At 42.3% G+C, this 13,553-nt stretch overlaps 1 protein-coding gene and 2 long non-coding RNA genes across 3 annotated transcripts in view; 1 reads left to right on the top strand and 2 right to left on the bottom strand.

Annotated features, from left to right (window-relative positions):
• Positions 1-13,553, top strand: part of LOC110966941 (E3 ubiquitin-protein ligase RNF123-like) — a 151,018-nt gene that overhangs the window by 54,245 nt on the left and 83,220 nt on the right. Inside the window, exons 28-31 of the mRNA XM_051947767.1 lie at positions 1,753-1,827; positions 4,673-4,760; positions 4,862-4,949; positions 5,044-5,128. Coding sequence (XP_051803727.1) covers positions 1,753-1,827; positions 4,673-4,760; positions 4,862-4,949; positions 5,044-5,128 — 336 coding nt within the window. The remainder of the gene's footprint in view (positions 1-1,752; positions 1,828-4,672; positions 4,761-4,861; positions 4,950-5,043; positions 5,129-13,553) is intronic.
• On the bottom strand, positions 8,056-9,500 carry LOC127533895 (uncharacterized). Its single transcript, XR_007941771.1, has 3 exons — positions 9,025-9,500; positions 8,377-8,520; positions 8,056-8,160 (listed from the first exon to the last, which is right to left on the bottom strand). It is a non-coding gene; the product is annotated as an uncharacterized LOC127533895 (long non-coding RNA).
• Positions 10,399-13,547, bottom strand: LOC127533891 (uncharacterized). Its single transcript, XR_007941766.1, has 3 exons — positions 13,321-13,547; positions 12,001-12,528; positions 10,399-10,704 (listed from the first exon to the last, which is right to left on the bottom strand). It is a non-coding gene; the product is annotated as an uncharacterized LOC127533891 (long non-coding RNA).

Here is a 13,553-nt window from a genome sequence, read left to right as displayed (position 1 = left end):
GAATGTGCCTGCCTCCACCTGCAGATGGATCACAGACTTTCTGTCTGACAGGAAGCAGCATGTGAAGCTGGGGAAGCAAGTCTCTGAGACCAGGACCATCAGCACTGGCTCCCCCCAAGGCTGTGTTCTTTCCCCACTGCTGTTCTCCCTGTACACCAACAGCTGCACCTCCAGGCACCAGCCCGTCAAACTCCTGAAGTTTGCTGATGACACCACCCTCATCAGACTCATCTCTGATGGGGATGAGTCTGTTTACAGACGGGAGGTAGACAACCTGGTGACCTGGTGCAGCAGGAACAACCTGGAGCTCAACGCCCAGAAGACAGTGGAGATGGTGGTGGACTTCAGGAGGAACACAGCCCCCCCCCTGCTCCCATCAAGCTCTCTGACTCCACAGTGCTCACCGTGGAGTCTTTCCGCTTTTTGGGATCCATCATCTCCCAGGACCTGAAGTGGGAGATGAACATCACCTCCATAACCAAGAAGGCACAGCAGAGGATGTACTTCCTGAGGCAGCTGAAGAAGTTCAACCTGCCAAAGACTATGATGGTGCACTTCTACACGGCCATCATAGAGTCCATCCTCTCCTCCTCCATCACCGTCTGGTACCCTGCAGCCACCGCTCAGGACAAGAGCAGGCTGCAGCGCATCATCTGCTCTGCTGAGAAGGTGATCGGATGTAACCTGCCATCTCTCCAGGATCTCTACACCTCTAGGACTTCAAGGCGTGCAGCCAAGATCTTGGCCGACCCCTCTCACCCTGGACACAAACTTTTTGAACTCCTCCCCTCAGGCAGGAGGCTGCGGTCCATCAGGACTAAAACCTCTCGCCACAAGAACAGCTTCTTCCCCTCTGCTGCATCACTGATGAACACTGTGTCACTGCAAATCAGCTCTGTTGACTACATTAACTACTACTGTGTAGTAACTGTATATACCTTGTCTTTACTTACTATTTTATTGTTTACTTACTATTTTATTGTATTGTACCTGCACCAAGAGCATCAGAGGAAATTCCCTGTAAGTGTAAAAACCTACTTGGCAATAGAACAAATTCTGATTCTTATAACTCATAATAGATTTTACAAGTTAAATAGACATTCACAAAATATTGATTTCCAGCTAACATTACGTAACATATGAGGTCCAGGAGCAAAAATGACATTAACCAAGTAAGATAAATATTAGTGGAAGGACACAATTAAAAAAATTTATATATCTAATTAGAGGCTTTATAATTAATTAATCACAACTGATTAAGAAGGGCATAGAGGTAAAAAAGTGATATATGCAGTGTTGTCTTCATTTTAAATGCCAAAAGGATTTTGCGGCTCCCAGTGTTTTCTTTTCTGTGGGACACGGGTCGAAATGACTCTTTGAGTGTTAAAGGTTGCCGACCCCTGGTCTTGGTAGAACACCTAGGTAGAGCATCCAGGTAAACTACTAGTAACCTGGTAAATCATGCTGTAACTAGCTGCTGGTGAAGGTTCTGGGTGGAACATCAGCTGATGAACTTGTGTTCCAGATGCTGAAATAAGTTCCATGCAGCTGGTTGCTGTGCAGATGTTTGGACTGTTGGTCTGCTGCCGTCCCTCTGTTCATGCAGTTTGCTGCTGCAGCCCTGCAGCCCTGCAGCCCTGCAGCCCTGCAGCCCTGCAGCCTTGCCGCAGCAGCAGTGTCTCTGGTGTTCCAGTGAACAGTCGGCTGCTCATCATGCTGTCCGAATGACTTCCGTGTTTGTTTCCTCCTCAGGATACGAGGAAACCCTGACTCAGCTGGCTGCCATCCTGGCTAAGCATTTCGCTGACCCTCGCATCGTTGGAACAGGTAAAACACACACACGTGCACACAGGCACACGTACACGCACACACACAGGCTTTTGTGATGTCAGAAAATGAGATCCAGATGAATCATTTCAGAACGTTCTCCACCTTCAGAACCCGAACAGCTCAACTTCAACACAAACTCTCTAGTCTCTTTCTCCTTCAGAGGAGTCATAGAGTCTTGGTGGCCTCCCTCTCTAGTCTCTCAGGTCTTCAGGACGTCCTGCTCTCGTCAGATGTATTCATGTTCCATCTTCCTTCCATCTCTTCATGATGGATTTTACTGGACTCCAGGAGATCTTCAGGACTTTTAAATGTTCTTATATCGTCCTGACTGATGCTCGTCAACAACCTTTCCTCAGAGTTTCTTGGTTCTTTACTCTTCATGGTAGAGTTCTATCCAGGAGTTCTGATCCAGCAGAGACTGGACCTTCCAGATCCAGGAGTCTTTATCGTCCAATCACTGACCTCAGATCATCCATTACTGACTTCTAGAACCTGCTGAGTTCCATCAGAGTCTTTAAAGAGGCTGAATCCTGATGCACTCTTTATTTCACAGTTTGTATTTTTAATTCATTGATTTTTTTAGAAATCTGCTGACACTTTTTTTGTCTGTCTCATTTCTTAGTTTTTTTCCTCATCTTTGTGTTTATGAGTTTTTCTACTGAACTCTGTTTTTACTTTGTAACATTTACCAGCTTCAGGGACAGATCCAGTCGTTTATCTGCAGTTAGCTTTCATGTAAACCAGCATCTGAGGATTGGATCAGTCAGGCTCAGGATTGTTTTCTGGCGGTTCCATCTGGTTTCATCCAGTTCCCTGTGGTTCTGTAGGTTGTGTGATGTTCTTGTCAGTGTAGAATATTGTGTTGCTGTTTCTTTACTGCTTTTAGTTTTAGTAGAAGTTGTGGCTCCATTTCTATTTTATTCTGCTGCACATTTCTGACTGAAGGTGGAACTAAACATCCAGACCGAGTGTCTGCAGTGTTCCTGTTGTCCAGATTTATGGTGCCACAATTGTGTCAAAAGTCACGCGTGCATAACTCTCTCTCTCTCTCGTGCGAAACACGTACCCCGCCCGCGCGTAGCAATGTGTCCACGTGCAAAAGACACTCTGCGCACGCGAGGAGCCTCGTGGAGCTCTGATCTACGCGCGGGGAGAAGACTTTTGACCCTTTGTGGGCGGATACCAGTGCTCGCCACAACCTCCCTATGATTGGCTGTCTGCGACAGCAAGAACTCACCCCCCCATGTGGGATGCCACTGTATACAAGAGAGGAAATGACACAGTCGGCTGGAGCCCCTTTGATGCTGCTGCCGCTGTTCTGCTGTGCACCGAACACACACAGAACCGAGCCCGGATCTCCAACTGCCGGTCAGCGAGTGTCTCCACGTATTTCTGGCTCTAAACGGGGGGGCTGTCAGCCTTTAGTACAGCGATTAGACATTAGTTAGCTCCATTGCTAACGGCAGTTACCCAGGTGGACTGACCGGAATCGGCCCAGAAGCCCAGCGTGTCTACTCCAGTGATTCTGACAGGGAGTTTAAGAGTGATTCTATAATTAGGGGTACATTTCATATCATCCAGCAAGTGAAAAAATCAGTGTGCTTTTTGGCTTAATATTCTATTTGTTTCCATAGTATACCCCTGGATTGTGCAAAATCCATTAATTGGCAAGCTTAAACTCCAATGATTTTTTAAATATTCAAAGTTAAATTTACACCTGGTTCATTATTTTGTCAACTGTGTTACGGACAAAAGTTTTCATAGAAGACATGAATGAAGTACTACGCATTTTATAAAACAATTGTTTGCAAATTCTTGTGTCTGTTCATCCAGGGTTTGGCTGTTTTTTGTCTAACTGCTTTTAAAATAAGATTTTTGAGCTGGGAATTGATATTCTGTGGGATACGATCATCAAGGGAAAAAATTGCCAAAAATGTCTACTGTGTTACCCAACAAGTGTAACACAGTAGACAGGGAATGACGCCATGTGGACTGTTACAGTTGAATGGTAACACAGTTACCAGCGCGTAACACGTACCCCGCGCGCGACTTTTGACACAATTATGGCATCATACAGATGTTCCCTTAGTGTTAGAATGCAGCAGTAACTTGGTATTGTTGAAGATGAACTCTGTGCTGCTGTTTGGTTTTAGGGGTCAGACTGAATGTGGAGTTTGTGTTTCAGCTGGAGACTGTTTGTTGTTTATTGTGTTTGTTGTTATTTATCTGCACAGACTCGTGTGTTTGTGTTTTTCTGGAACACTCAGCTGTTTTCTTCAGTGAAATTCTGTTTGTGGTGATGAAGTTCTGATTGATGAAGTCTTTAAAGTGAGCATGAGAGTGATGAACAGATTAGAACCCAACAGCTGCTGAGAACCTCAACGATAGATCTGATCAAAGAACTTCTTTTCAAAGAGCTTCTGAGTTTACTGGTTTTTAGGAACCAAAACTTCAGACAGAATGCCTCTCTGTAGCTGATATTAGAGCGTTTTTCTGTCCTACGGTCCCTGAATGCCTCTCTGTAGCTGATATTAGAGCGTTTTTCTGTCCTACGGTCCCTGAATGCCTCTCTGTGGCTGATATTAGAGCGTTTTTCTGTCCTACGGTCCCTGAATGCCTCTCTGTGGCTGATATTAGAGCGTTTTTCTGTCCTACGGTCCCTGAATGCCTCTCTGTGGCTGATATTAGAGCGTTTTTCTGTCCTACGGTCCCTGAATGCCTCTCTGTGGCTGATATTAGAGCGTTTTTCTGTCCTACGGTCCCTGAATGCCTCTCTGTGGCTGATATTAGAGCGTTTTTCTGTCCTACGGTCCCTGAATGCCTCTCTGTCCTCTGCCCTCAGATATCAAAGACTCTCTGATGCAGGCTCTGGCCAGCTACGTCTGTTACCCACAATCCCTCAGGGCCGTGGAGAGGATCCCTGAGGAGCAGTGAGTGTTTCAGTCCCAAGTTCACAGGGTTTAAGGTCACTGCTTTAAGGTGGACTGTCTGATTTAAGGTGGACTGACTAAACATGTTTTTGGGATTGCAGGCGAGTGGCCATGATGAGGAACCTGCTGGCTCCATATGAACAGAGACCCTGGGCTCAGACCAACTGGATCCTGGTCCGACTGTGGAGGGTGAGGACACACACACAAACAGACAAACTGTGTGTTACTGTTGTTGTGTTACTGTGTGTTACAGGCTGAACGTTGTGAGTCCTCTTTGTTTCAGGGTTGTGGTTTCGGCTACAGATACACTCGACTGCCTCACCTGCTGAAAACCAAACCTGAAGACGCAAACCTGCCCAGCCTGCAGAGTGAGTCTGTGTGTTACTGCGTGTGTGTTACAGTGTGTTTTGTGTTTCCTCTCTCAGTGTGTGTGTGTTACAGTCTGTGTTACAGTGTGTTTTGTGTTTCCTCCCTCTGTGTGTGTGTGTGTTGTGAGTCCTACTGTGTCAGGTTGTGTGTCTGTCTCCTGGTTCAGGTCTTTGGTTTCCATAAATAAACGGAGGCTGTCATTGACTGACTGCAGTTTATTTTTACTGCTGCTGCTGATTTTCGGCTTTTATCGGGACACAAAGTGCATCAGTAAAGTTGTGTGATGCGTTTGTCCAGATTTTAGAAAAACGAACATTTTATTTTAGGAAACAAAGCAGAGATGAAGATGAAAATGTAAAATACACACACGAACACATTTCCTCCTGATGTTTTCATTCAATAATGAGGTCACATATCAGGAGATTTAGTGCCTGCAGTTTGTTCAGTTCACGTTTATATTATAACATATAAAAATACAACTGCAGTCATGAAGCGAAGACAGAATGTTTAACGTAAAACACAACGCAGTTCAGCAGGAACAGCAGATGAAATGACAGAAATCACTGTTATCAACAGCTAACCAGCTGCTCATTCGCCCAAACTGTTTAACAAGATCAAACTAATGAAGGTCTCAGGATTATCTGCTGCTGTGTTGGACTCTGGTCGGTGTTGGACTCTGGTGGGTGTTGGATCTTGGTTCCAACCTCCACCTGTGGTCCTCAACTCTAGTTAATGGTCCAAAGAATCAGACACATGCAGCTGAAATTAATTTCCTCCGTAGGTTTTCCGGACCTAGCCTTACAGAAGGTGAGAAACTCAAAATAGAGACTTTGCTGCTTTAAAGGATCAGTGGTAGTGAGGTGGCTCAACATCTTGTTAGGATCCTTCTTCCTTTGGAGATTAGGGAGGGGACCAGGAAATGTCTGCAAGGATCCCAGATCTCATATTTCCAACTGGCTGCAGTGCGGAGTATTGCATTGTCTGAACAGATTCCAAAGAACATTTTGATTTCTTTGTGCAGTCACTTATTAGCACCAATCATTTCTAGCGCACTATAGAAACTACTGATAAAAACCTTTTTTGGCCACATGGATCATGGCTGACAACAGCTGACATAAAAGAGTGATCGCCAACACTTCCTGAAGGAACAGCTGGTCGGTCGATGCTACGAAGCTCATCCAAAACGTCCCTTCAGGGGTTCCCTTTCTGTCAGCATGTTTGTGTTTCTGTCCTGCATGATGACTGTGTGCTTCCATTTGCATGCTGTTCAGGAGATCTGTCCATTGCTAGTTTCCAAAGTAAGTTTTTCATTTCACCTTTCCCACTTTGTGTTCTGCTGTTGCTCTTCTGGTTTATTTTTACTCTTTGCTTCCCCTTCACTGTGGATGACATTCAGTCCAACCTTCATACCAGTAAATGATCTCAGGGCGAATTCCGTTCACTTTCAACACATCAGTCACTGATCTGTGTTTCAGATGTTTTCATGTTGGAGGTACAGCTCTTAACCCTCAGAACTCCTCTCATTTCTAAGTCCTGCAACTGTGAGGAACCACAACGTCATGAAGAAGCAGAGAGAACTGACTTCTGTCTCTCTGAATGACGGAAATCACCAAAAGAAACATATATTTGATTATATATTTCACTCAAATTTTAAAACAAACCTGGCATCATCATGTCCAACATGTCTTCTCGTGTCCACAGATGTTATCAACACTGGAACACGTTTTGTCCACTTTATGCAGATATTTAGCTGATTATATTTTAATTATTTTCCATCTTGGTCTCCTCCCTGGTCTGTGGAAACACTGCCTGCAGTTCACCTGAAAACGGTCCATTCACTGCTGGACACTGTTTTACTTTTAGATAATTTTAATACAGTGTCTAGAATACAGTGAGAGATGATGATGATTATAAACTCAATTTGGTTTATTTAGACAGAACAGCTTGTCATAAAGACCATCTGATAGTTTAGGATAATTCTTTGTTTTTAACAGTTTTATGTTTAATCCTGTAGAGACCAGAGGAGGCGTCACACACACTACAGTTAAAGCAGAGAGCATTGTGGGAGTTTAGCAGCAATGGGCACCATGACAAAGACTAATGAGGAGATTAATGACCTCCAACCAGCACTCATGTTAAAGATGAACTGGAATCTACTAGAACAAGGTTCCTGCATCACAGTACCAGATGGAGCAGAACAAACCAGGAGTCTGTGGACTGAAACATCAGACAGAACTAATGTCCATGCCGATCAATGACTTATCGGTCGATCATTTACTAATTAATAACACTGCTTTCATGAAGAATGGTATTTTCAGTTCAACTCTTTGAATATATACAGGGTGACCCAAAAGTTTGGAAACAAATGAAAAGTCTATAATCCAAATAATATAATGTTATTTCAATAAATCAGTACCAGAGATATATTCAGAAGAGTATCAGATTAGTGTAAAACAAACATATTTCCACATGTTCATGTTTGTTTCTTCTACAAAGACGTGAACGTTTCCACCACCTGGTTACACTGGTATCTTCTGGAATGTATCTTCATTCATGCTTATGAAGGTTCCTCAAACTGGACAGTAAATGTTGCCTCATAGTACTTTTGGATGTTTAAAAAATAAAAACTGTCAGATACTTTACCATCAAGAGTTTTAAATCTGACACTGATGGCCTGCATTTAGAAGTTCTGCTCCAGCAAACCTGGACCTTATGCTTCTATTCATTTTCTTCAGAGTTATTGCACTCGGCAAATACTATGCTTTTAAGTTATTATGCTATAACAAAAATGGGTAAAATAAGTGAATTCATGCACCCCCAACTGAAATAGACACTGCAGTTAAACTTTGTTTCCAAACTTTTGGGTCACCCTGTATCTTCATGCTTCTCCTGTACAACCGTGATGCAATAGACAGAAAGAACCAGGCTTCTATTGGATCGGACTGGACCAGAACAGAGTAATGTGGACTGACTGTTCATCCTCCAAACCCTTACTGCCTCCTCATCCTCTTCAGTCTCACCCTGATCACACCTTTAAATCTAGCCCTGATCACACCTTTAAATCTAGCCCTGATCACACCTTTAAATCTAGCCCTGATCACACCTTTAAATCTAGCCCTGATCACACCTTTAAATCTAGCTCTGATCACACCTTTAAATCTAGCTCTGATCACACCTTTAAATCTAGCTCTGATCACACCTTTAAATCTAGCTCTGATCACACCTTTAAATCTAGCCCTGATCACACCTTTAAATCTAGCTCTGATCACACCTTTAAATCTAGCTCTGATCACACCTTTAAATCTAGCTCTGATCACACCTTTAAATCTAGCCCCGATCACACCTTTAAATCTAGCTCTGATCACACCTTTAAATCTAGCTCTGATCACACCTTTAAATCTAGCCCTGATCACACCTTTAAATCTAGCTCTGATCACACCTTTAAATCTAGCTCTGATCACACCTTTAAATCTAGTCCTGATCACACCTTTAAATCTAGCTCTGATCACACCTTTAAATCTAGCTCTGATCACACCTTTAAATCTAGCTCTGATCACACCTTTAAATCTAGTCCTGATCACACCTTTAAATCTAGCCCTGATCACACCTTTAAATCTAGTCCTGATCACACCTTTAAATCTAGCTCTGATCACACCTTTAAATCTAGCTCTGATCACACCTTTAAATCTAGCCCTGATCACACCTTTAAATCTAGCTCTGATCACACCTTTAAATCTAGCTCTGATCACACCTTTAAATCTAGTCCTGATCACACCTTTAAATCTAGCCCTGATCACACCTTTAAATCTAGTCCTGATCACACCTTTAAATCTAGCCCTGATCACACCTTTAAATCTAGCCCCGATCACACCTTTAAATCTAGCTCTGATCACACCTTTAAATCTAGCTCTGATCACACCTTTAAATCTAGCCCTGATCACACCTTTAAATCTAGCTCTGATCACACCTTTAAATCTAGCTCTGATCACACCTTTAAATCTAGTCCTGATCACACCTTTAAATCTAGCTCTGATCACACCTTTAAATCTAGCTCTGATCACACCTTTAAATCTAGCTCTGATCACACCTTTAAATCTAGTCCTGATCACACCTTTAAATCTAGCCCTGATCACACCTTTAAATCTAGTCCTGATCACACCTTTAAATCTAGCTCTGATCACACCTTTAAATCTAGCTCTGATCACACCTTTAAATCTAGCCCTGATCACACCTTTAAATCTAGCTCTGATCACACCTTTAAATCTAGCTCTGATCACACCTTTAAATCTAGTCCTGATCACACCTTTAAATCTAGCCCTGATCACACCTTTAAATCTAGTCCTGATCACACCTTTAAATCTAGCTCTGATCACACCTTTAAATCTAGTCCTGATCACACCTTTAAATCTAGCTCTGATCACACCTTTAAATCTAGCTCTGATCACACCTTTAAATCTAGTCCTGATCACACCTTTAAATCTAGCTCTGATCACACCTTTAAATCTAGCTCTGATCACACCTTTAAATCTAGCTCTGATCACACCTTTAAATCTAGTCCTGATCACACCTTTAAATCTAGCCCTGATCACACCTTTAAATCTAGTCCTGATCACACCTTTAAATCTAGCTCTGATCACACCTTTAAATCTAGCTCTGATCACACCTTTAAATCTAGCCCTGATCACACCTTTAAATCTAGCTCTGATCACACCTTTAAATCTAGCTCTGATCACACCTTTAAATCTAGTCCTGATCACACCTTTAAATCTAGCCCTGATCACACCTTTAAATCTAGTCCTGATCACACCTTTAAATCTAGCTCTGATCACACCTTTAAATCTAGTCCTGATCACACCTTTAAATCTAGCTCTGATCACACCTTTAAATCTAGCTCTGATCACACCTTTAAATCTAGTCCTGATCACACCTTTAAATCTAGCTCTGATCACACCTTTAAATCTAGCTCTGATCACACCTTTAAATCTAGCTCTGATCACACCTTTAAATCTAGTCCTGATCACACCTTTAAATCTAGCCCCGATCACACCTTTAAATCTAGCCCTGATCACACCTTTAAATCTAGTCCTGATCACACCTTTAAATCTAGCTCTGATCACACCTTTAAATCTAGCCCCGATCACACCTTTAAATCTAGCCCTGATCACACCTTTAAATCTAGCTCTGATCACACCTTTAAATCTAGCTCTGATCACACCTTTAAATCTAGCCCCGATCACACCTTTAAATCTAGCCCTGATCACACCTTTAAATCCAGCCCTGATCACACCTTTAAATCTAGCTCTGATCACACCTTTAAATCTAGCTCTGATCACACCTTTAAATCTAGCTCTGATCACACCTTTAAATCTAGCTCTGATCACACCTTTAAATCTAGCCCTGATCACACCTTTAAATCTAGCTCTGATCACACCTTTAAATCTAGCCCCGATCACACCTTTAAATCTAGCCCTGATCACACCTTTAAATCTAGCCCTGATCACACCTTTAAATCTAGCTCTGATCACACCTTTAAATCTAGCCCCGATCACACCTTTAAATCTAGCTCTGATCACACCTTTAAATCTAGCCCTGATCACACCTTTAAATCTAGCTCTGATCACACCTTTAAATCTAGCTCTGATCACACCTTTAAATCTAGCCCTGATCACACCTTTAAATCTAGCTCTGATCACACCTTTAAATCTAGCTCCGATCACACCTTTAAATCTAGCTCTGATCACACCTTTAAATCTAGCTCTGATCACACCTTTAACTCTAGCTCTGATCACACCTTTAAATCTAGTCCTGATCACACCTTTAAATCTAGCTCTGATCACACCTTTAAATCTAGCCCTGATCACACCTTTAAATCTAGCTCTGATCACACCTTTAAATCTAGCCCCGATCACACCTTTAAATCTAGCCCTGATCACACCTTTAAATCTAGCCCTGATCACACCTTTAAATCTAGCTCTGATCACACCTTTAAATCTAGCCCTGATCACACCTTTAAATCTAGCCCTGATCACACCTTTAAATCTAGCTCTGATCACACCTTTAAATCTAGCTCTGATCACACCTTTAAATCTAGCCCTGATCACACCTTTAAATCTAGCCCTGATCACACCTTTAAATCTAGCCCTGATCACACCTTTAAATCTAGCCCTGATCACACCTTTAAATCTAGCCCTGATCACACCTTTAAATCTAGCCCTGATCACACCTTTAAATCTAGCTCTGATCACACCTTTAAATCTAGCTCTGATCACACCTTTAAATCTAGCCCTGATCACACCTTTAAATCTAGCCCTGATCACACCTTTAAATCTAGCTCTGATCACACCTTTAAATCTAGCTCTGATCACACCTTTAAATCTAGCTCTGATCACACCTTTAAATCTAGCTCTGATCACACCTTTAAATCTAGCTCTGATCACACCTTTAAATCTAGCCCTGATCACACCTTTAAATCTAGCCCTGATCACACCTTTAAATCTAGCTCTGATCACACCTTTAAATCTAGCTCTGATCACACCTTTAAATCTAGCCCTGATCACACCTTTAAATCTAGCCCTGATCACACCTTTAAATCTAGCCCTGATCACACCTTTAAATCTAGCTCTGATCACACCTTTAAATCTAGCTCTGATCACACCTTTAAATCTAGCTCCGATCACACCTTTAAATCTAGCCCCGATCACACCTTTAAATCTAGCTCTGATCACACCTTTAAATCTAGCCCTGATCACACCTTTAAATCTAGCTCTGATCACACCTTTAAATCTAGCCCTGATCACACCTTTAAATCTAGCCCTGATCACACCTTTAAATCTAGCCCTGATCACACCTTTAAATCTAGCTCTGATCACACCTTTAAATCTAGCTCTGATCACACCTTTAAATCTAGCTCTGATCACACCTTTAAATCTAGCCCTGATCACACCTTTAAATCTAGCCCTGATCACACCTTTAAATCTAGCCCTGATCACACCTTTAAATCTCGCTCTGATCACACCTTTAAATCTAGCCCTGATCACACCTTTAAATCTAGCCCCGATCACACCTTTAAATCTAGCCCCGATCACACCTTTAAATCTAGCCCCGATCACACCTTTAAATCTAGCTCTGATCACACCTTTAAATCTAGCCCTGATCACACCTTTAAATCTAGCTCTGATCACACCTTTAAATCTAGCTCTGATCACACCTTTAAATCTAGCCCTGATCACACCTTTAAATCTAGCCCCGATCACACCTTTAAATCTAGCCCCGATCACACCTTTAAATCTAGCTCTGATCACACCTTTAAATCTAGCCCTGATCACACCTTTAAATCTAGCCCCGATCACACCTTTAAATCTAGCCCCGATCACACCTTTAAATCTAGCCCCGATCACACCTTTAAATCTCGCTCTGATCACACCTTTAAATCTCGCTCTGATCACACCTTTAAATCTAGCCCTGATCACACCTTTAAATCTAGCTCTGATCACACCTTTAAATCTAGCTCTGATCACACCTTTAAATCTCGCTCTGATCACACCTTTAAATCTAGCTCTGATCACACCTTTAAATCTAGCCCTGATCACACCTTTAAATCTAGCTCTGATCACACCTTTAAATCTAGCCCTGATCACACCTTTAAATCTAGCTCTGATCACACCTTTAAATCTAGCCCTGATCACACCTTTAAATCTAGCCCTGATCACACCTTTAAATCTAGCCCTGATCACACCTTTAAATCTAGCCCTGATCACACCTTTAAATCTAGCCCTGATCACACCTTTAAATCTAGCCCTGATCACACCTTTAAATCTAGCCCTGATCACACCTTTAAATCTAGCTCTGATCACACCTTTAAATCTAGCCCCGATCACACCTTTAAATCTAGCTCTGATCACACCTTTAAATCTAGCTCTGATCACACCTTTAAATCTTGCCCTGATCACACCTTTAAATCTAGCCCTGATCACACCTTTAAATCTAGCCCTGATCACACCTTTAAATCTAGCCCTGATCACACCTTTAAATCTAGCTCTGATCACACCTTTAAATCTAGCTCTGATCACACCTTTAAATCTAGCCCTGATCACACCTTTAAATCTAGCTCTGATCACACCTTTAAATCTAGCCCTGATCACACCTTTAAATCTAGCTCTGATCACACCTTTAAATCTAGCCCTGATCACACCTTTAAATCTAGCCCTATCCTATGCCTAACACCAGCAGCAGTGTTCCATGATAAACTGGACCTCCTGCTTTGCTCTGCTGCATGTTCTCTCTGCAGTCAACAAGATTTTTTTTTAGGTTCCCTCCATCGTGGTTCCTCACAACCACCTTCCAGTGTTCTGACCGATCACCATCTCAAACAGTTTTAGGAAGTCTGGACTCCTACTGACCTGTTCTATCTTCTGATTGGTTCAG

The sequence above is a fragment of the Acanthochromis polyacanthus genome, chromosome 5 (genome assembly GCF_021347895.1).
Source record: "Acanthochromis polyacanthus isolate Apoly-LR-REF ecotype Palm Island chromosome 5, KAUST_Apoly_ChrSc, whole genome shotgun sequence".
Lineage (NCBI taxonomy): Eukaryota > Metazoa > Chordata > Actinopteri > Pomacentridae > Acanthochromis > Acanthochromis polyacanthus.
This window is presented reverse-complemented; position numbering and strand designations above follow the sequence as displayed.